We start from the raw sequence: 21,713 nt of genomic DNA on the forward strand, positions 1-21,713 counted from the left end.
AACTCATGATGCACTATAATGCTTTGCTCTGGTGCTGATTTTAAAACGAAAAATTAAAATTGGCCATTGTCAACAAAGTTGTTTTAAACAGGGCCGTTGACTGACGGGGCCGTTGTTTAAGTGAATGGAGGGAGGGGATGTAATTTGAAAAGGTCGACCTTATGATCTTGTTCACTTATTCAGTCCAATCTACTGAATAAAATCTGTGCGCTTATCGTAACCTCAAAAGCCAGTCTATTTTAATTAATTTTAAATCTACTATTCTAATAAATTCACTCTGTTTATCTATGTTGACACTATGTTAATTATCGCCCATATTCGTCGTAAATTCTTTTGTAAATACAGTAGTTACTGCATTATCTTTTCAGCAATTTAAAACTTTTTTTGGTTCACTATTTCAAAAAATGCGAGTTTAGTTTTCTGACGGTGAAAAGTTGCGTTTCTGTTTATGGAAGGTTACAAGAAAAAACTGTTTAGCAGCATCATTGCAGCATAATCTATCTACATCAAAACGCAGCAATGATGTTCTTGAGTTTTTGGTTTTTCACCGTCGAAGTTCGGGGTACCGTTCGTATTATTGGCCAGGGTTCGGCTTTTTTGCTGATCCAGAATTTTTCTGCCCATTTCTGAGAATCCATCGCTGACATTGTCCCCCATTTTGGCAGATGTCTCGAGGTACTCGAATCCATTGTGTTCGGCTAATTGCTGTGCCTCGGCTGAGGTCACCTCTCTCATTGACTCCAGGTCGGATTTGTTGCCAATGAGCAGAACTGGGATGTCTCTTCTGGCCATTCCCTTGACGTCATTTATCCAATAGGGAACGTTCGAAAAACTCTTTCTGCACCTGCAATGAGCAATTTCAGTGAATTCAAAATTGGTACGCTATACCAATTGGGTCAAAATATTTCCATTGTTAACAGTGGTATGTATATACACGGTATGTAAAAGTTCCATTTGTACGTGGATTTCATTGCGTAGGAAAATTGCAGGGTCCATAAATGGCATGTCCAAAGCAATTCTGATTGGATGATTTTGATGAAGTCCCGTTGCGATAACAACTGTTGGATAACTTTTCAGTGAAACATGTTGCTAACGCCTATTGAATACCAGGAAAATCTCAAGCAATGGTCTTTAATTTTTCTGCGATTTGACTGCTAGTTAACTATTCAGGCTGATTTGATCTTATTTCAAATGGCAGCGCATTGAAAACGTTACATGGGATTTTTGGCAACTTCTCGTTTGCTAAAGACAACTGTCAGCTGTGATTTTTATTAGCGATAACCGCTGTCTGGAGATTACATTGAGTTTTAGAAACCATTCTGAGAACAATCATCGTTATTTCAAACTCATTCGTTTGATTACTTTTTAAATTCTTTCATATCGAGTTGACATATGCAGCTCAGGCAACTTGAGAGAGTATGTTAGTGTTAATTCAGGTGGTTTAGGGAAAAAAACACTGATTCCCAGGAAACAAATATCGACTGCAGATTTTGAAAGCACAGCCTGAGCAAAAAAACGCGTATAAGATGATAGAAATTAAACATCGGCCCACGCAATTTTCGTTTTTAAGGAGTTCACAAATATTTTCATGAGAAATTACAGTTGATTCTTTTTAATCTGGGCTAATCAAACATAAGAAACAATTTTGTCATTTATCCTAAATTCAGTTTGAAACTTAGGGTTTGAAACAAATTTCAGACATATATCTTTACCTTCGATTTGTTTCTGTGTCATATTGGACTGGCATAATTGAAGATATCTCTGTTTGTGTGATCTGTAGCTATTTGCGTCTAACTTTAATATCTACATTTAAATATTTAAAAAAGTTATGTTTGTTTTCGGCTCTCGAAATTGCTTATAAAGTTCTCGCATAGCTCGAGATTAACGCTTTACGCTGATGAATTATTCGAATTTCAAAAATCTACAAAAAGTGGAACATATTCCGATTGAAAAAAAACTGGTAAATCAGATAAAGCTGATTAATATTTCAGCTTTGAATTACAATTTAGAAAAAAAGACACCAACACACTGACGGAAAGAAGGTAACTGTCAGTATTGTCACGTGTATTTTCTTACTCCTGTAAAAGCTGATCAGTGTTGATTATAGGAAGTTTTTGGCTGTAATTGAAAAGAAGTGATTTGGTTGTTCAAGATGGCTTGCCAGTCAACTTCAAATGGCTATTGCTAGATTTTGCTAGATTGTGCTGTATTGCTAAATTTTGCATTGAAAGAAAGTCATTTTTTTATAAATAGGACAAGATCATGCATTAAAGTCACTCAATTTTCAGATTTCTGCTTTCCACCATGTAAACATATACTTTGTCTAGTCGAAATTTACAAAAATCGGCATTTTTCAATAATGCTACTCTCTTCAAGAAGTGCAAAAACATTAATTCTTTTCCGGAGTGCAATAACATTTTTATGAGGCATTTGATATGAGACATATGAGTTGACTCGTTCTATTCTTGGCAACTCAAAATTTAGAAAAAAATTTATCAGGAAGGTGAAAATCAATTTCAGCCGTGTATGAGTCCAAAGATTTACTGATGTTTTTTTCAAAAAATTACGATAGAATAGATTTGATTGCTGCCATTCACTAACGCCACAGACAACAGCTTCTCTATTTTTCCTCGTTGAAACATAATTACTGAGCCACCAAACATATATCTAACGAAAACTGAAGCAGAATGACTCAAATGTCATTAAAAAATTATTGTATGTGTCTTCGGAAAAACTAGGACTGCAGAGCTCATCACAATGCAAAGGGTATTTAGTAAAAGGTTCGTCTTCAATAATCTTTTTTTTACGAATTTTTCATCCGAAAAGCACCTCCCCTCCGCAATTTACGTCTTATACCCACATTATGAGGCGAATGCAAAGTAAGCCGATAGGCAAGCAAGCCGACAGAAAATCAAGCCGAAAGTTATGTAATAGTTATGTAATCTATCAGAAATAATACATTGTCAGCCGTTACAATCGATACTGCGCGTAGTATTATAGTGCATAATGTATTCCAATGCACCAAAGAAACAAAAATGCGTCAATTTTTAGACATCTAGTGGTTACGGGCCTCAGCAGACTGCTGTCCATGGCCATACCTCTCATCCGCTGTGTGATGTAATCCGGAAATAGCGGGCCGGTTATCGCGGCGAAGCCGTGACGCATGCGAAGCGCGCCCACCGACCCGCCAGGGGCAACTTAAAATACGGGTATCCGAAAATTTTTCGGCTTACTTGACCTCATTTTCAAAATTCGGCTTGCTTGCCTATCGGCTTGCTTGACCACCACCAAATTAAGAATTAGTTTTTAAAATAAATTTAAGGCATATGTCTTTTTCTTCGATGTATTTCCTTATCATATTGGACTGGCATACTTAAAGTGATCTCTCTGTGTGTGTGATCTGTAGCAAACCCCGTCTAATTTAACGAATAAATTTGGATAGAAATTTGTTACCTCAGTTTTGTCCCACAAAGTTGCTTGTAAATTTCTTGCATAGAACTCGATTAACATTTTAAGACGAGGAAGTTATTCCAATATCAGAAATCCACAAAAAAGGATCTGTTCAGATTGAACAAAAGTTTATAATTGAGATAAGGCTGTTTAACAATTCAATTTTGGAGTACGCTTTTTTTAAAAAAAAAATGGACGCAAACACATTGACGGCAAGAAGAGAGCTATTAGTATTTTTCCGTGTAATTAGTTTGTTCCTCCTGTAAGAGTTGATCAGTGTTGATTTTGGGAAATTAAAAGCTATAATTTTATATAGTCTATGTTGTTGTTTGTATTGGCTCTCCAGTCAACTTCAAATGGCTATCTTGCTTGATTTGTCATTTAAAAGCCATCAGATTTTTTCTAAATATATATATATATATATATATATATATATATATATATATATATACAATTTTACATGTTATATGTGTTTTATATATTATATATAGCTATTGAAAAGTGACACTAACGTGAGGTCGAACACGACAGCCACCCCGTGAGCCCCCCTGTAGTAACTGCTGGTGATGCTTCTGAACCTAGATTGACCTGCAGTGTCCCAAATCTGCATCACAACCTGAAGTGTATCCTAGCCCGATGAATACTGAGAAAAACTGAAACTGAGAACATTTTGAAAGGAGACCACTTTTATTCTGGCGCGCTTTTCTCGACAGTTTTGTTTTCTGAATTGTGACCAGAAAGAGCAGCTGAAGAAGAAGTCTAACAGATATACTGTGGCGTATGTTATGAATTCGAGGATAAATTAAAATAGCGCTCTCGAAGTTACACAAAAACTCGGCTTCGCCAAAAAATTTTCCCGAATTGATAAGAATCTTTCAAATTTCTCTGGGTAATTGCTGCTCTTAATGAAAATGGACAACTCATTGTTTCTAGATGAAGTTTCATGTATCGTTATTATTATCAAAGAAGTACCGAATTTTTTCTCTGTACGGAGTTGTTTTTGCCGCGACTGCTCTTCAGCGTTTTTGTAAATTACAACATTTTACTTAACATTTTCAACAAATTACAGTCTAATAGCAGAATTGAGTTTAGAGTTTTCAGCAGGAGGGAAACTAATTTTATTTTTTCCATAAATGGACACAAAATCAAACACATAATTAAACCTGGGCCTGTAGACTTGTTTTGTGGTCAGACTACTGCTGAAAGAATGCAATGGCTATTTAGATAGTGCGGTGGATCGGTCTATATCATAATTATTAGCATATGCAGCCGCTAATCAATTTTTACATCAGAACAAAATTAATCTAAGTTTTATTCAAAACACAATCGATTGAATTTTTTTCGATTTTTTGGAGTATTTACATAATGTCAGTCACAATTGAAGCTGATATAAAAAGCAAAGACCCACATTGAAGCACCGCCCAGGATGAAGTCCGCGACCCAAGACAAGTATTGGCCAGACCGACTTGGGTCGCGGACATGGGGGTCCGGTGCGACCGTCCACAATGGTCTGGTCGCGCCTTCCGTCTGGCCAATGGCAATTTTAGTCTGTTCGGTCTGGCGAATACCCATATTTCGGTCTGTTCGGTCTGGCCAATACCCATATTTCGGTCTGGCCAATGCCCAAATTTCGGCCTGTTCGGTCTGGCCAATACCCAAATTTCGGTCTGTTCGGTCTGGCCAATACCCATATTTCTGTCTGTTCGGTCTGGCCAATACCCATATTTCGGTCTGTTCGGTGTGGCCAAGACCAATAACTTGGTCTGTTCGGTCTGGCCAATACCCATATATCGGTATGTTCGGTTTGGCCAATACCCATATTTCGGTCTGGCCAATGCCCAAATTTCGGCCTGTTCGGTCTGGCCAATACCCAAATTTCGGTCTGTTCGGTCTGGCCAATACCCATATTTCGGTCTGTTCGGTCTGGACAATACCCATATTTCTGTCTGTTCGGTCTGGCCAATAACCATTTTTCGGTCTGTTCGGTCTGGCCAAGACCAATATCTCGGTCTGTTCGGTCTGGCCAATACCTATATATCGGTATGTTCGGTCTGGCCAAAACACATATTTCGGTCTGTTCGGTCTGGCCAATACTCATATTTCTGTCTGTTCGGTCTGGCCAATACCCATATTTCGGTCTGTTCGGTCAGGCCAATACCATTTTTCTGTCTGTTTGGTCAGGCCAGTACCCATATTTTGGTCTGCCCAAGTCCAAAATCGAACATTTAACTAAACAAAAAGTATGTCATATAATTACAAGAATGACAAGCCTGAATGTTAACTAGTAGACAGACAAATTCATATTTTAAACAAGAAATTGGCTCATCTGACAGAATTCTGTTCGATGCATTAGAACGGTTCTTCGTAAATTTTTCCAATCCTTAGCGTTTTAATTTTTCTTCATGACCAATAGGTAATGTTTGTTTCAGTTGAAATAGATCCAGCAAATCCTTAGCGTTTTAATTTTTCTTCATGACCACTAGGTAATGTTTGTTTCAGTTGAACTGGATCCAACAAAACAGCATAAAAACGTTTCTACTGCTTTTATTTTAGGCATTTAATAGATTTTAATTACTTGGTGGTTATCTTGGGAACTACTATCACGTTAATGTTTTATCAAAAACGAAATTTTGATCAAACTTCTGTCTTTATCTCTAAGAGTTATTTTTTGAGAGAAAATAGTTTTCATTTCCTTATTGTTCCGGCCCATATTATTGGGGGAGGAAGTATATACTCAAAAGGGTTATTTTGTGTCAGTCAAATTTGACCCATCGATATATTCACATTAGAGGGCTGTAGGTGGTATGATTAGAACTGCTCTCATGCGATGAATATAAAAAATGAAAACTTTGCACAATTGATTGATATGTTTTCGATTTTTGAAGCCACAATAGAAGATGATATAAAAAACAAAGACCCACATTGAAGGATCAACGGTCTAAAAACGGACTCAATCAGAAGTTGAAGAGTAAGAGGGGTTCTCTGCTCAATCAGTATAATAACCTAGTTTCTTTCAATAAAAAAACCAAGCCCAAGTCCAAAATCAAACATTTAACTAAAGAAAAAGTATGTCATATAATTACACGAATGGCAAGCCCGAATTTTAATTAGTAGAACGACAAATTCATATATGAAATAAGAAATTGGCTCATCTGACAGAATCTTGTTCGAAGCATTAGAACGGTTCTTCGTAAATTTTTCCAATCCTTAGCGTTTAAATTTTTCTTCATGAACAATAGGTAATGTTTGTTTCAGTTGAAATAGATCCAGCAAATCCTTAGCGTTTTAATTTTTCTTCATGACCACTAGGTAATGTTTGTTTCAGTTGAAATGGATCCAACAAAACAGCATAAAAACGTTTCTACTGCTTTTATTTTAGGCATTTAATAGATTTTAATTACTTGGTGGTTATCTTGGAAACCACTATCACGTTAATGTTTCATCAAAAACAAAATTTTGATCAAATTTCTGTCTCTATCTCTAAAAGTTGTTTATTGAGAGAAAATAGTTTTCATTTCCCTATTGTTCCGGCCGGCCCACATTATTGGGGGAGGAAATATATACTCAAAAGGGTTATTTTGTGTCAGTCATTTTTGATTCCTCGATATATTCAACGTAGAGGTTTGTAGGTGGTATGATTAGAACTGCTCTCCAGCGAAGAATGTTTAAAAAACTTTTTTGACACTCGTTTTTTTCCACTGAATAATCGAGCTCTACAGCTTTGTGAATATTGGACTGATTTTCGTTGTTTTCGATTACGTTCTGCGTCTTTTTACGCAATTTTTTACCAATTTAGATTTAAAGCAAGCTAAAATTTGTTAACGATAGTGTTGTTGGTTTACCTCTAAAGATAGAATACTGTTGTTTATCTGTCTGATCCAGTTATTTGGTTAAAATTTTTGCTAATTTTCAATAATCATGAATTTTTCATTAAAAATTGCAAAAGACCAGCAACTTCAGTTCACCTTAAACAATTTTGCCGGATTAACACACCTAATTACTGCTGACACGTTTCTCAATTAACACAACCGCTTCATTTGAGAGTGTTCATGCATTAAAGTTTTGCCAGTTTTTTGCTAATTTAAATCAATAATTACCCACAATCCATCGTTTATTTTTGATTTAATTACAATTTTTGTCATACGATCCATTTTCTTTGCATTCAGAACAATTACATTTTTCCAGTAGACGAACAGAAATAGCAAGGCAGGTTTTGGTCTAACCGCTGTTTTTACAGTGCAAAACTAGTTCGGATTGTGATAAGTTGCTATCATGTTTGCGTTTTTAAATGTTATTAACAAAACACGAATATTCAAACCAACGTCTGCTAATATCAAGTTTAAAGCGATTCGTAAAAAGTTCCAAGGAAACGGGATCTAATTTCATTAGTCAAAATTTTGGGGTCGTTTTGACATATATAAAACTTTGTTTTCGCTTTTTCCTCTTCTTTTTAGTCTAATAGTAGCTGTCTTACCAATGTATTAAAATTAAATTCTATTGTGGTTTTACGTTTTAAGAAATAGCTTTTTGGCTAGATAATACGAATTTTCGATTTTTGAACATTTAACCATTTTCTGGGTTCTTTCATTTATTTTGTCACATTATTGAGAAATCAGATGTCCCATTTTTGGCGTTCAAAAAGGGAAAACTTGAAACATATTAAGTTTTTAGTGAAAAGATTATGGTTTTAACAGCTTTAACAATATCTTCTAGCAGTTTGAAGGGATATTATTTCTATTCAATTGTCGTTTTTTGTAGTTATATAAAAATTTTTGATAATTGAAAGTCGTAACGGTTTCTTTTGGATGAACAAAGGGACCTAATTACTTACTTCAGTTGCTAGCTAAAATTTTGAGTGACTCTGAAAACAAATGTTTTTGAAATACAAATATACAATTTTTTTTAACTTTTTGCATTTTACTTTCCTTTTTGTTTATTTACTACCCAGTTTCACTAGTTAGAGGTCCCTTATCAAATTGTCGGTGATGATGAAAGACACAATTGAGCATAAACACACACACACACACACACATATATATATATATATATATATATATATATATATATATGTATATATATATATATATATATATATGTGTGTGTGTGTGTATGCATATATATTGTTTTTAGTGCATTAGTTATTGTTTAAGGGTTTTTCGACATGTGTTTTTTTTTGCAAAAAGTTAGCTTACGTTATTCGTGTTCATTGATTGCGCAGCAAAATTGACTACATACTACATCTTTTTTTCAGAGTAGATTAAAGTTTTAACGTACTCGATACCATTTTCTTGCTAAACTAATTAACTTTTTGCTTTCCGTCTCTGTTTTTTATTACTTTTGTAGACGCACGATTTTTTCTGGACAATGACCAGTCAAAGTGTCTTCATATGTATGTGTCAATTTGCATAAATTTATTTAAAGATTACAATTGAGTTTTCATTACCCCAAATTATTATAAACGTAGTTTTTAAATTCACCCTTTTTGTCTCTTTTGTCTGCTTTAATCTCATTTGGGACTGTTCCCTTGCTTTTTCCATTGAAGTACAAATTTATTTGATTATTTTAGGCTTCATTTGACGCCCTTTCGGGGTCAGAACACTGTGCGAACGCACAGAACAAATTTTATATATATATATATATATATATATATATATATATATATATATATATATATACATATACATATAACTATGGTGAAAACTTCAGTACTCAGTGACAACTATTTTATTAAACTTTGAATATACAAATGTTTGGCAAAGTCTTAATCAAGCTATAATTGTAGAATTACATGATAGTGTCTCTTTGAGTGCGACACATTCAATTTGCATCAAAAACAATCCAAGACTTTTTTGGTGTAGACAGAGACGAGGAAATTTTGGAACAATTTTTTAATACTCGTTGAGTTTTCTAGGTGGAAAAAGTCAATCAGAATGTCCAAAAACTTTGCCAAATACTACAGAAGCTGTCAGCATCCTTTTATATTCATATAAATAAATATGATTGAATTACAAATGTCTACGGTCAAAATTTTCTCGAAATTATTTTAAAGTCTTTGAACCTCTTTTATACTTGCAATAATTCTAGAATTGACAAAAAAATGTTTTGAAAAGAAAACTCTCCAGCAGCTACATCATTGAGAGAGCTTTCACCGTAAATCTTCTATCTCTGTGAAAGCGACATCTGTCTGGGTTAAGGAAACAAATTTAATTGCTCCTCAGTTTTACTCCTAAACTTCAACGTGGAGTCAAGCGAGGCCGATTTAATGTTGATAAAAGTAATCCAATGACAAGTTAAGGTTGCAAAGGTCTGTATCTTGGGTTTGCTGGAGAGCGGCCACCAAAAAATACAACAGGATTGCTTCTGGATGTCAACAATTTTAGAGTTTGTCTATTTTTTTCACCTAGTATAGGAGACTTTCACTTCAAACTACCCGAGGTGCGTTCCAACTCACTGCTCGTTTACATTTTTTATCTGTTGTCCTCAAAATAGCTCAATATGTCCAGCCTAATTATAAACTAATTAAATCCAAATAACTAATCCAAATAAATAACTAATAATCCAAACTAATAATCCAAATGACGGAAGCTGTCAAGTTGAACAGTTATCATCAAATTATCTGAGGGCGTCTCTTCTTCTGTCAAAAAATCAGAAAGTAGCAAAAAATCTTGAAACTTGCAACCAATTCAAACATATTACTACAAAAAGTGTTTTGCTTATTGGTTTAACTGGCTTATTTGCATAACCAATTTCTTAAGTTGGTATAAATTACTTACAGGCATCGTGCGTTCATTATTTAGCGAAGCAACGACAAAATGGTGGCAACCCGGTTTAGTAAATACTTCTAGCTTCAAACTTCATTAACGTTATTTTTTGTTCAGTCCTGCTTTGACAATAATCACAGGGTATTCCAAATTTGAGCCGAATGCAATTCTCCCATTGGCTACATAATAATCATCGCGTTTACGTATGTCCAATTGTGCCTCAATTTAACATAAACAGTGCCTCTTTTTGGTGAATCCGTGCAAAAGAGCAAGAAGAAGAAATACATATATACACCAGTATCAAAACTCAAAAAAATAGTTTCTGAAAACTCAAACTTGGAAAGTCATTTAAAAATCAGTTAAAACACAAAGCCAGCTGAAATAAAAGTTTGCGTCAAAGGAAAGTGGATGATATATGCAATTAAAGAGACTGAATTACAACTAGATAAAATTAAGAATGAGTAAGCCTAAATAGGTTTCGGAAAACTAAGAACTTAAAAAATTCACTGATTTTTTAAAGAAAAAAATCAAGTGTTTGCAAAGTGATAAGAGACTAGTTGTTTCTTGAAATCATTTGCTGTTTTCACTCATGCCTTTTGAATTAACCAATTGGCCCTTTGTTTAATGGCACTAAGCCAAAATAGTACAAAGAGAATAAGAAATGTAGGTAGAAATCGAGAATTCAAAAATTGTTTTAAGAAAATTGATGTGAGCCATAAAACAGTGGTCTTTCCTTTTAACACATAATCATTGGGCCTCATCTGAACGGAAATAGGATCTCTCTTTATCGGACTATGAGAAACTGACTTTTCTGCAAATGGCAAAAAAAAGCTTGGGACGTTTTTTTTAAATGCATTGCCCCTGTACTATCCAAATTCTTTTTAATTTTAAAAGTCCATGACAAGACGAAATCAAATCATTTAAACAAAAAAACAGTTGAGCACATATTCCACCTCATTTAGATGGGACTAATTCCAACCCACAGAACAATAAATTTTGGTAAACGTCACTCTCAGAATGAGCACAATTGATTCTCAGGAATTATAGTGAGATAGGAATGATCCCAGGCCGAGCTGTCCAGACGGACTAGACATCTGATGAGACCATCTTCGAGTCTACACCTGCACATGATGCGCTTGAATTAGATGGTCTGGCAAAATTGTCGAACGCAATTTATTCTGGGCAATGGTCTGGAACCTGTCTGATCAAAGGAGATTCGAGCTCACATCTGATCAGAAAAGGTTTCGAGTTCAATTGGGTCTGATCATAAACCATTTCGAGCGCATTTTTTGCAAAGAGATATAAAGAGATTTGTTATTGTTTAAAATCATTCTCTGATCAGACTATTTTGGGTGCACTATTTTGAGTGGATTCGAGCGCACATTAGTCTGATCAGGAGTTACTTCTGAGCGTAGAATAATCTAATCAAAGTAAGTATTAGAGTGTACTTCGAGCACAGACGGAGTTCCGAACGCATGATGTTCTGATCAGAGGTCTTTTCGGTCTGAGTCGGTCTGATCAGAGGTCACTTTTGTCTATGACTGTCTGATCAGAGACGATTTTGGTCTAGAACTCAACTTGGGATGCTTTTCTAAGTTCCCAACGTAGTAGCAACAAACAAAAAAAAGTTATTAGTTTTTTTTTCAAGTAATCATACCACTGAAATAAATTGGAATCATTATAACGCTAACCTTAGTGCCTTCAAAGTTTTCATGTTTTGTGAGAAAGTCAACCCCAATAGTCGTGACGAAATCCAGTCTGAATTCGTCTTTCGAGTATCGCAGCACGAGAGATGACTTTCCCACCATTGAGTCACCCACCAATAACACTTTGAACACATAGTCGTATCCGGGTGAGCCGCCTGGCATATTTCAAAACAGAGTGTTAGAATAAATCTATTTTAACATACAATCATTAATTGTTTTTTTTACTTGTTTTTTATTGCAAATAAACGAACCACTCGTTTCAAAAAATGGACGCAGCTGTGTTCCGATTAATTAAGCTGCGATTAAATACTTTTTCCGTGATTTTTTTTTCAACAGAGTAAGATATAACTGTTCCAAATTTTGGTTCTGAAAATAAGTATCCAACAAAAACTTGAGATCAATTATTCAATCCAAAAGAATCAATTTTCAGACAATAATATATTCGAAGGGACAATGCATAATGCAACAATATTTCATAGCATGCAGCTTCAAATTGAGAAGTGGGTTACAAAATTGATTTGATGGCTAGTATGAAAGTATACGTAATGTTGGTTTATTTGCTTTTTGGCTACAAATTTGAATGCTATAATCGATTTTAGTTGACATTAATTGAACTAAGTGGTGTTTCCTGTGATGTTCTCTAAACACAATCATGATGTTTATTTGCATGCTTCGTAATAGAACTATAATAGTCCGCTTGGATATAACTCGATGCTAATAACGTTTGCAATAGTTGTTTCACAACTGAATTTTTTAAGGTCGTTTTAGGAAAGAAAAATGACTTAGAGATGTTAAAGAGGCGGGATGTCTTTAAAATTTAATGAATTTGACAAAGAAAACGACATTTTGTTAACGAAATTAACAGTTAATAGCGAGATCGGATCAGATATACCACATCTGGCCGGATATACCAAACTATTTAAAAGAAAATTTCCAGCGGTAGATTTTTGCGCGTTTGTAGACTTCCAATAATCAGAAATCAGATCGACCTATCGCGCTAAGTAACCGGGAAATAATCTGAAAACAGAAAAATTTGGACAATAGATCGAAAATTATTCTCTATTATTATTGGCTGAAATTAACAGTTAATAGCGAGATCGGATCAGATATACCACATCTGGCCGGTGGTGGTAAAAAAAACCGATAGGCAAGCGTGTCGAAATTTTTGAAATCTGGAAAAGATGTCAAGTTAGCCTAAATGTTTGGGGTAGTGGTATTAGATTTGTCCGTGGAGGGCTTGTGGGCGCGCTTCGCTGCGATGACTGGCCCACAATTTGCGTATGACATCCCATAGTGGATGAGAGGTATGGCTGGCCATCGAGAACCGTCAGCTACAACCTCATTTCTTTGGAGCAATGGAACACATTGTAAAGTGCAAACGCTACACGCTGTCTTGGTTGTAACGGTTATCAATGTAATATCTCTGAAACACTACATAACTAATAATAAAAATTGGCCTGTTTTACGTAAACAATCATCTGTCAATGGTCTGATTTGCGTCTGGTCAGAGGTCACTTCCGGATGGGAATGGTATGATCAGAGACAGTTTTGAGCGCACACTTAGCGCACACGGTGTTTTGAGCGCACATTAGTCTGATCAGAGGTTACTTTGGTCTGGGATGGTCTGATCAGAGGTTACTTTCGTCTGGCACGGTCTGATCAGAGTTCACTTCCGGATGGCACTGACTCAACCTGGGACATCGGCTTACTTTTAATTCGGCTTATTTTACATTAAGCCATCTGGTCATGCCTGGCTAATCATTTCTATGCCTTAGAGGCGCGCTAAATTTGATCTGAATCTATCCCAACCGAACAAAATATTGCGACCGAACATGTTATGCGCTGTATTATAAGTGAGCCCGTAAATTTTATCGACCAATAGACAAATTGAAAATTTTCATTTTCGATCTCTTATCAATCGTATCTTGGATTTCGATCTGTTGTTCTTTTCTTTTGATTCATTGTCCCAGCACTATTCCGCTAAGCATATAAATGATAAACGATTAAACAATTAAACTTCATGAAAGCTTCTGATTTTGCCAGTTTTTAATATGAAACATTTTTACTATTGATAACTGAGAACTTCCCGATATACTAAAACGCCTTAAAACGAAAAATAAGAGAAGTCACTATGAGAGCTTAACGAATTTTTTGTTTTTTTTCTTTTTGGCAGAAGAGGAGCGAGAAAAAACCTTAAATTCTCGAGCAAATTAACTAATAATGTAACTTTCATTACTACAAGCTTGTTTTTCCGACATTAAAGCGGAAAGTTGTTAAATCACGATTTCAAAAAATTAATGAAGAAACTGATATAGATGCGTTGAATTTGTATTTGGTGGGCCAAAATATTCCAAACCGTGCCGAATAACCAGAGTGATCAAAAACACTATTGTTTAACACAAATCTCATTAAATCATCGATTTTCTAACAGAGTTTCATAGGGCCAAGAAAAAAATCAGTAGGTACCAAGGTAACTTAAAACCAATCATTGAAAAACAAACATCTGTTTGATATCTACCGCTCTCACCGATTTTCAGCTGCAAATATTAGGTCAGCAATCACAGTTACCTCGCTTAAGATCAAATTAAAAGCAGGTTTATTTGTTTAAAATTGTTTCACTCTTTTTGAAATTCAAAACGGGCGAAACAGTACAATTAGTGGTCCACTGTCCCACGGTAATCCTAAAAATGCTACATTTTGTGTATATTTCCAATGGTAGTGTGTCAGTTTTTTTAGTACTATGACCCACTACCTCAAAACCAAGCCTCGCAATCTCCCTCCTAATTCGCCGAGTTGAAGGTTCTGTCCATCGATTGATTCAAGGACAAAAGAGTTAAAACTAAAAAACTTTGCACAAGGCAAATAGTCCGGGTTCATAAGATAGCTATCCAGAAAACTAAAGAACACTGTGCGAGAAATCAACCCGTCTGAGTTCTCCAATAAAGAAAGAAACTATCATTCTAAGCACAAAATGCAAACATAGTATAGAATTTCTCATATTTTTAAAGATCAAGAAATTTTACTTATCAAGATCAAAGTTGTTGCCCAAAATTCTGACTTTATTGGTCCAAAACACTAGTGCCATTTAAAACAAAAAAACTCTCACAAAAGTTTGGCGATGAGAACAATTCCAAACAAACATAGTCTTCATAAAGATTTGCATTGGAGCGATAAATATTTTCTCAAATATTGTTAAAAAATCATAAAAAATTGATTCTGCTATTAGTGAAAAGATCCTAATTGCTTAGGGACTTCTATAGTGCGATGCAAGCAACTCTGACTTAGAAAAACGATTGAATAGAACTTAAGCATTTAGGGACGCATTCAGATGTAAAACAGATCTTATACAAAAAAGTTTCAAGTTTCGGTATTTTTTCATTGGCTTGTTTTCCTGAAGAGCCTGTTGAAAACTCATTTTTTTTCGGTCCGTTTTATTTACGACAAGGAAAGACGGAGGCAAATTTGTATTAATTTGTATTGTTTTTTGCATCCGGTGGCCAACCCAATTTAGAAGTATAACTAATGTATGGGGAAACCTTTGTTGAAGATTCTATCAACATTTATCTGGCAAAAGCGAATATTCTGATAAGTCAGAAGCAAGGGTTATGATAAAGTTTTTTATAGTTCTTTTCCAAAGTAGCCTTAATAGCAGTACAAAATTTGTTTTGTTTTTTATCCATTCTATTGTTCAATAAATAATTTCGATGCCACTCTGTAACGGCTGCTCTCCTATCAAAGTCAAGGAAAACTTTACACCGCCCAGTTCGTTTCAGCGGTTTCAAATCTGTCCGGATATTGTGTTTTTGCAGTTAACTTTTGTGAACTGTATTGTCCGCTATACTGTAGATTGCCGTTGCATTACTTGTTGCTCAATTAACCTCAATAACTAACTGCTCAGCTTTGATGTACAAGAAACGTGATTCTCCCAAAGTAACAAAATAGTTCAAATTGAAACAATCATTTTTTTGTTAAAAACTCAACTTATAAATCGAAACTGCAAATTCTGCTCCTAAAAAATTGTTCAAGATGACTTCAAATAACTGTCAACCAATTTTCAAGTTTGTAGCGATCCTCCTTTTTAAGGGGGGGGGGGCGCTTTTAGAACAACTCAGATATACTAAATCTGATTCAATTTAATAAACAACTTTCTCTTTCTCAAGTCGCTTGAAAAACCACCATTATCAAAACTATGCTAGGCTTCGTTAAAGGCAGTTAAAGAATTGACTATGTGCTTTGCGCAGAGCTTTTTTTACTTAGGAACTTTGTTCCTCAGAAAGAAAGTTTTGAGAATATCAAAGTTAATTCTCTTTTCACAAGTCTAAGTTAAGTTAAAACTGTACAATCACTAATATGATCTAAAGAAACAAGACACGATAACATATAGTTTACCGCTCAAGAAAGTGTGCTTAAATACGCACTGTATGTCAGTTTAATATAACAACAATAACGAGTTTCAACTGATTTTCGGTAGTTTTTCAAGCTCTATTTATACTGCCGTACATGACAAAATTGCATCTGTGATTGGTTGTAGATTACTATGTTGTAAGATTGTCTCAATACATTGAGTTTGGGGTTCGGGATACCGTATACGGTGCCCCGCACTTTCTGAATTGATAGAAAAATTGTGAAATGCATCGAATCTGGCTTACCAAATTGGGTATCTCTTGCTCCGTTTGAGCTAAATTTGTGCGATTGTGAACACTTGAATACATGGCAAAAATAGCGTAGTTCGATTCGAGTTTCAGTTTATCTTCAGGTATGACTATTGTGTACTAATAATGGTTGCTAAATATAAATGTTGAACAAAGTGAACAAATCTTTATGGCTTCGATAGAATGTAGCATTAAATTTCGCTTGTCATGCTATTCTAGCTTTAAGGCTTGAAAAGGCCTTGAAGCGCTAATTTGATAATTGAGTTAGTAAGCTCAGCCGCCACATCGCTGGCCCTGTTTTCCATCGCGAAAACGTCTTTCCCAGATAGTACTGGGGCGAGCTTCAATACTGGTCTCTTGTACACTCCGTCGTTCGTTCGAACTATCGCTGATCGAATCACACCGTCAGACACATCGATGGTCTCCGTAACTCGATCTAGATTTTAATATCCACGTTTATCGCTGTCTTAGATCAACCAAAGGAGATCGCCTTCTTTCAGGGTATCGTTCGCCGCAGATCTCCAATTTCGCCGATTGTTAAGAGTTGGCAGATATTCTTTAAGAAATATGTCCCATATGAGATTTGCATAGGCTTGAGTTTGTCGAAAGAGTTTTTGATGATCAACAAATTCTTCTGTGCATGGTAGGTAAGGTAGGCAAACGTTCCTGTTGCCAAGCAAGAAGTGATTGGGGGTCAATGCTTCTAGGTCATTAACATCTGAACTGACTGGAGTCAAAGGTCTTGCGTTCAATGTCTGCTCAACAAAACACATCGTTGTTGAAAGAACTTACTCGGTGACTGATCTGTTTCCCAAAACTGCATACATTGCTTTCTTGCAACTTCTCACCAACCGTTCCCATACCCCTCCAAAGTGGGGTGCTGCGGGTGGGTTGAAATTCCATCTTATTCCTCGTTGAATTAGATGTTCGTCGATCCATTCTTTGTTCCATGCCGCAACGTACTCTGCAAACTCCATTTCAGCTCCAACGAAGTTTGTCCCGTTGTCACTGATTATTATACTTGGTTTGCCTCTTCGAGCAATAAATCTCATTATTGCAGTGAGACGACTATCGGTGTCCAACTTGGGTACCACTTCTATATGCACTGCTCTCATTATTGGACATGTGGAAAGACAACACCATCGCTCTTCGTTCCTTCGCCCAATCTTCACAATGAAAAGACCAAATTAGTGAACTCGAACATTTGTAAATGCTGTTGAAGCATCTAACCGCCCTTTGGGTAGATCTGCCATTACTGGTGCTATCGTCTGTGCTCTGCCTTTTCAGCAGGTAACACACTTGTTCTTGATTGATCTTAAGGCGTTCCGTATACCTAGGATCCACATCTTCTGCTGAAAGATGTTTCTTACATGCTAAGTGATGATTCGTGTTGATTGTCCTTGTGCTCATTTCGCAAGAAAAATTCAATCGCACGATGTTTCCAATGTAGCAAAAGTGGAAGCTTTGCATTGAAGTCCAATTGACTTTTGCCTATTCTGCCTTTGGCTCAAATAAGTTCTTCTTCATCTATGAAGGGTGAAAACTCTAGGATTTTGCTGCCTTTGGGAATTTCCTTTCCAGCTTCCAGAGATTTCATCTCTTCACCAAACAGTTCTCGCTGTAGTAAATTGAACATGATTGACTTTGCTTTTTCTCTTTCTTCAATGATGACTAAAAGTGTTGCTGGTTTGAGTTTGCTCAATGTTCGCTGTGCGTATGCAACTGTATTTTCTAGTCTGTTGAAGTTACTGAATTGTTCCCACTGAATAACAGCTTTCTTCTCTTCAGCCTGTATCAAGAAGACTAATGAGGGTATATTCTCTTCATCTGATACAATGATTAGGTTCAATTGCTCTGGACACTCGCTTTCTGGTCGTTTCAACCAGGCCGGCACATTGAGCCACTCACTTTTTTTAAGTTCTTCAAGATTGATTGCTCTGGTGCCATTGTCCGCTGAGTTGTTGATACCGCTCACATGTTTCCACTGCGAAACATCTGTTGTATCTAGTATCTCAGCCACCCGATTGGCCACAAACACTTGTTGTTTACGATGGGAACTGTGTATCCACTGCAATACCGTAGTTGAGTCTGACCAAAAACTGTAACTATTTATCTTCATTTCATGTTCCTTGACTATCTGTTCTTTCAACCTCACTGCCACGACTGCCGCTTGCAATTCCAATCGCGGTTTTGAAAGATGCCTCATCGGTGCCACTCTTCATTTTCCAATGACAAATGCTAAGTCAGCTGAGTGTTCTTTTGGTTGTGAACGTAGATAGGCCACTGGACACATCGTGTCTTCAGATGCGTCAGCAAACATATGAAGTTCGGTTTTATACCTCTCTCCGTTGAAGTAGCTTCTATCGATTCTTGTTTCAGCCACTATTGGAAGTTGTTCTTTCCATCTCAGGAATTCTGCTTCGTCACCAGGCTCTACTTCGTTGTCCCAATGTTGTCCATTCTTAGTCTAGATGCCTTTCAGAAGTCGTCTCACGTGAACACTGAAGGGAGCAACCAATCCCATCGAGTCGAATACTGAAGATAACAATACAAAATCTTCCTCTGAGTAATAGGTGCCTCAACTTCCTTGTTTGTACCTCTGCATACTTGAAGACTGTCATCAATAACGGTCCATTGTAGTCCTAGCACTGAGGATCCCTCTGTATTGGGTTCCACTTCTACTTGCTTCGTATTGCTGATTGACTTCAAGCCTTCTAGGATTGCTTCGGTAAATGCATCGTTATTTCTTATTCACTTCTTCAGTTCAAATCCATGTTGTGAGAGAAGAGGTTGCAGTTGACTGAAGACTTCAATTGCTTCTTCCGGGGTTTCTACTGATTTGATGAAATCGTTCATGTAGAAGTTGTTTTGTATTGCCTTTGTTGCAATTGGATACATTTCTCCGTTGTCCAGTCCCACTCTCTTGAGAGCATACTTTGCACAAGTTGGAGAACTTTTAGCTCCAAATACATAGCTGATATTCTTATATCTGAACAGATTCATTTGTTTTTGGACGCCATAAGAACCTCAAGCAACTTCTATCCTGTTTGGTACCTTGGACTTGAAGAAACATCGATTCGACGTGAGATGCTAGGGCTACTGGTCCTTCGCGGAATCTGAATATTGTTCCAATCAACCCATTTAGCAGATCAGATCCTGCTTGTAGCTTATCATTTAGGCATACTTCTTTGTAATTTGAGGCAGCGTTGCAAACACGTCTTACATTGCCAGGCTTGTTCGGGTTTAGCACTGGATGGTGTGGCAAATACCATTTTTTCCCGGAGGTGCCTTTCACTTCAGACTCGTTCAATATCTTTACGAATCCTTTTTCTACATCTGTATCTATTGATTTTTGATACAAACTCTTCAGGTTTGGGTCCCTTTTGAATCTTCGCTCCAGTGAGTTTATCTGACCCAAGGCTGAGCTGTAGTTGCTGGGTAGGTTTGGCTCTGGTTCACTCCACACCATTCCCACTTCGTACCGCTCGCCTGTGAACTTCGTCGTACTCTCGAGCATCTTCTTTGCCTGCAGTTCCTTCTTTGACTGACTGACGGCATTGATTTTGGAAGCTTAGGTTTCTATGTCCCACCAGGTTTCGATATTCTCAGCCACTTTCACATCTTCAGTGAAGGCGAAACGACAAACATTTTGTCTTCTTGCCCGTCATGGGTCCACTGACTACCCATCCTAGCTCTGTTAGAGCGGAGAAAGGTTCACTTTGTGTCCCTGTCTTGTAGTCCGATGGGCGTTGTAGGTCATAAGCATCTTGACCAAGGATCATGCCAACTTCCATCAAATTGAAGCTTTTGTAGGGCAGAACACTCAAATGATTGAGGCTTTGCTTCAGCTTGTTGTAGTTGTAGTTTGTGTTCCCCAAGGAGATTGACTGTTCGATTGAATGCACCTTTGAATGTAGTCCCTTTATTTTGAGAGGAAACTTTTCTGTCTTCAGATCCTTCGTTCCGTGTATGCCAGCTATGTTGAGCGTCACATCGGTTCCCTGGGCTTGCAACTTCTTTTGCACACTTTGATCGATGAATGAAACCGTTGATCCACTATCGAGAGAAGCATATGTGTTCAGCCTGTTGCCACCGCTCTGTATTGAGACAGGAACTATCTGAAGAAAGCTAGTAAATTAATTACTCTGGTTAATTGTTCCTGCGCTTACGTTGACTTCGTGATTGCCCTCGTCCAATTGGTTTTCTGAGTGTTGCAATCGGTTGTGCTTCTTGATGCATCCATTGATGCCCCACGCATTGACTTTACAATCTTTGATTGCATGTCCTTTGCCTAGATATCCGTAACATAAGCGTTGCTTCCTCTCTGCTGAGTAACGATCATTGTTACGCTGTAAATGGACGAATTTTAGCCAATAAGAATGGAGTATTTAAATACGAAATTAAATGCGTATAAAACGTTCTAACATACGTAGAAAGTTCCGAAAAAGTTCATTTAATCTAATTATAAGTAAATATAACCACTATATGTATCGATTAAGCTGGTTTTCGGCCTAATATTTTTAGGTTTTCTAGAAAATTGCCGATTGAACACGAACTGATTTGACGTCAATGACATCAGACAAAAAACCAGTAAAAGAGCATCGAAAAAACTTTGCCGTCTAAATTTTCACTTGTTGCTTTGGACATTACTAATGCTTGTACGTTGCTTGCTGAATAACACGTTGCTTAATACGTTGCTGACAGTTGAATATAAATAGTTTTCGATTGAATAAATTGAAGCTTTAGGAAGAGAGTTTTCACCTTCAACATTGGTTCTGCGACTTACCGAGCCACCTTTGATTTAACAAAAAAATGCTAATTCGACAGATATTGGTTTTAGCCTACTTGTTGTGATAGACTTATTAAGTCTATTGACAATGCAAATCCGAGTGATATTAAGTAGAATAAATACTGTTACATTGATCCAATTAGTGTTCCTCCGTCAGTGCAAATTGTTCTTGCAAATAGTGATAATTAACCCATTGCTGGCGGGGGTCAAATGTCCCAATGTCCGAAACAGCAGGTGGATCTATCTCTTCATCAGAATGCGAGGAAGTGATGGAATGACAATCAACACGAATTACAAGAGGGATTGGTTGTGGTCCAAAACTGTCAGGGTGTCGGACTCCATTCTGCCTCTTCTG

At 36.6% G+C, this 21,713-nt stretch overlaps 1 protein-coding gene across 1 annotated transcript; it reads right to left on the reverse strand.

Annotated features, from left to right (window-relative positions):
* Positions 1 to 97: 97 nt before the first annotated feature.
* LOC142340950 (uncharacterized) lies at positions 98 to 12,435 on the reverse strand. Its single transcript, XM_075391733.1, has 3 exons — positions 11,903 to 12,435; positions 3,963 to 4,066; positions 98 to 844 (listed from the first exon to the last, which is right to left on the reverse strand). The coding sequence occupies exons 1-3, from the start codon at positions 12,077 to 12,079 to the stop codon at positions 502 to 504; spliced, it is 624 nt and encodes a 207-aa protein (XP_075247848.1). The 5' UTR covers positions 12,080 to 12,435; the 3' UTR covers positions 98 to 501.
* Between the last annotated feature and the right edge of the window lie 9,278 nt (positions 12,436 to 21,713).

The sequence above is a fragment of the Convolutriloba macropyga genome, chromosome 6, assembly GCF_964194025.1.
Source record: "Convolutriloba macropyga chromosome 6, txConMacr16.3, whole genome shotgun sequence".
Classification (NCBI taxonomy): Eukaryota; Metazoa; Xenacoelomorpha; order Acoela; family Convolutidae; genus Convolutriloba; species Convolutriloba macropyga.

Coding starts and splice junctions, on each gene's coding strand:
- LOC142340950 (XM_075391733.1), bottom strand. CDS start 12,079: ATGCCAGGCGGCTCACCCGGATACGACTATGTGTTCAAAGTGTTATTG. Junction 4,067..11,902: donor AAAACTTTGAAGGCACTAAG/GTTAGCGTTATA, acceptor GATACACTTCAG/GTTGTGATGCAGATTTGGGA. Junction 845..3,962: donor GCTGTCGTGTTCGACCTCAC/GTTAGTGTCACT, acceptor TGCTCATTGCAG/GTGCAGAAAGAGTTTTTCGA.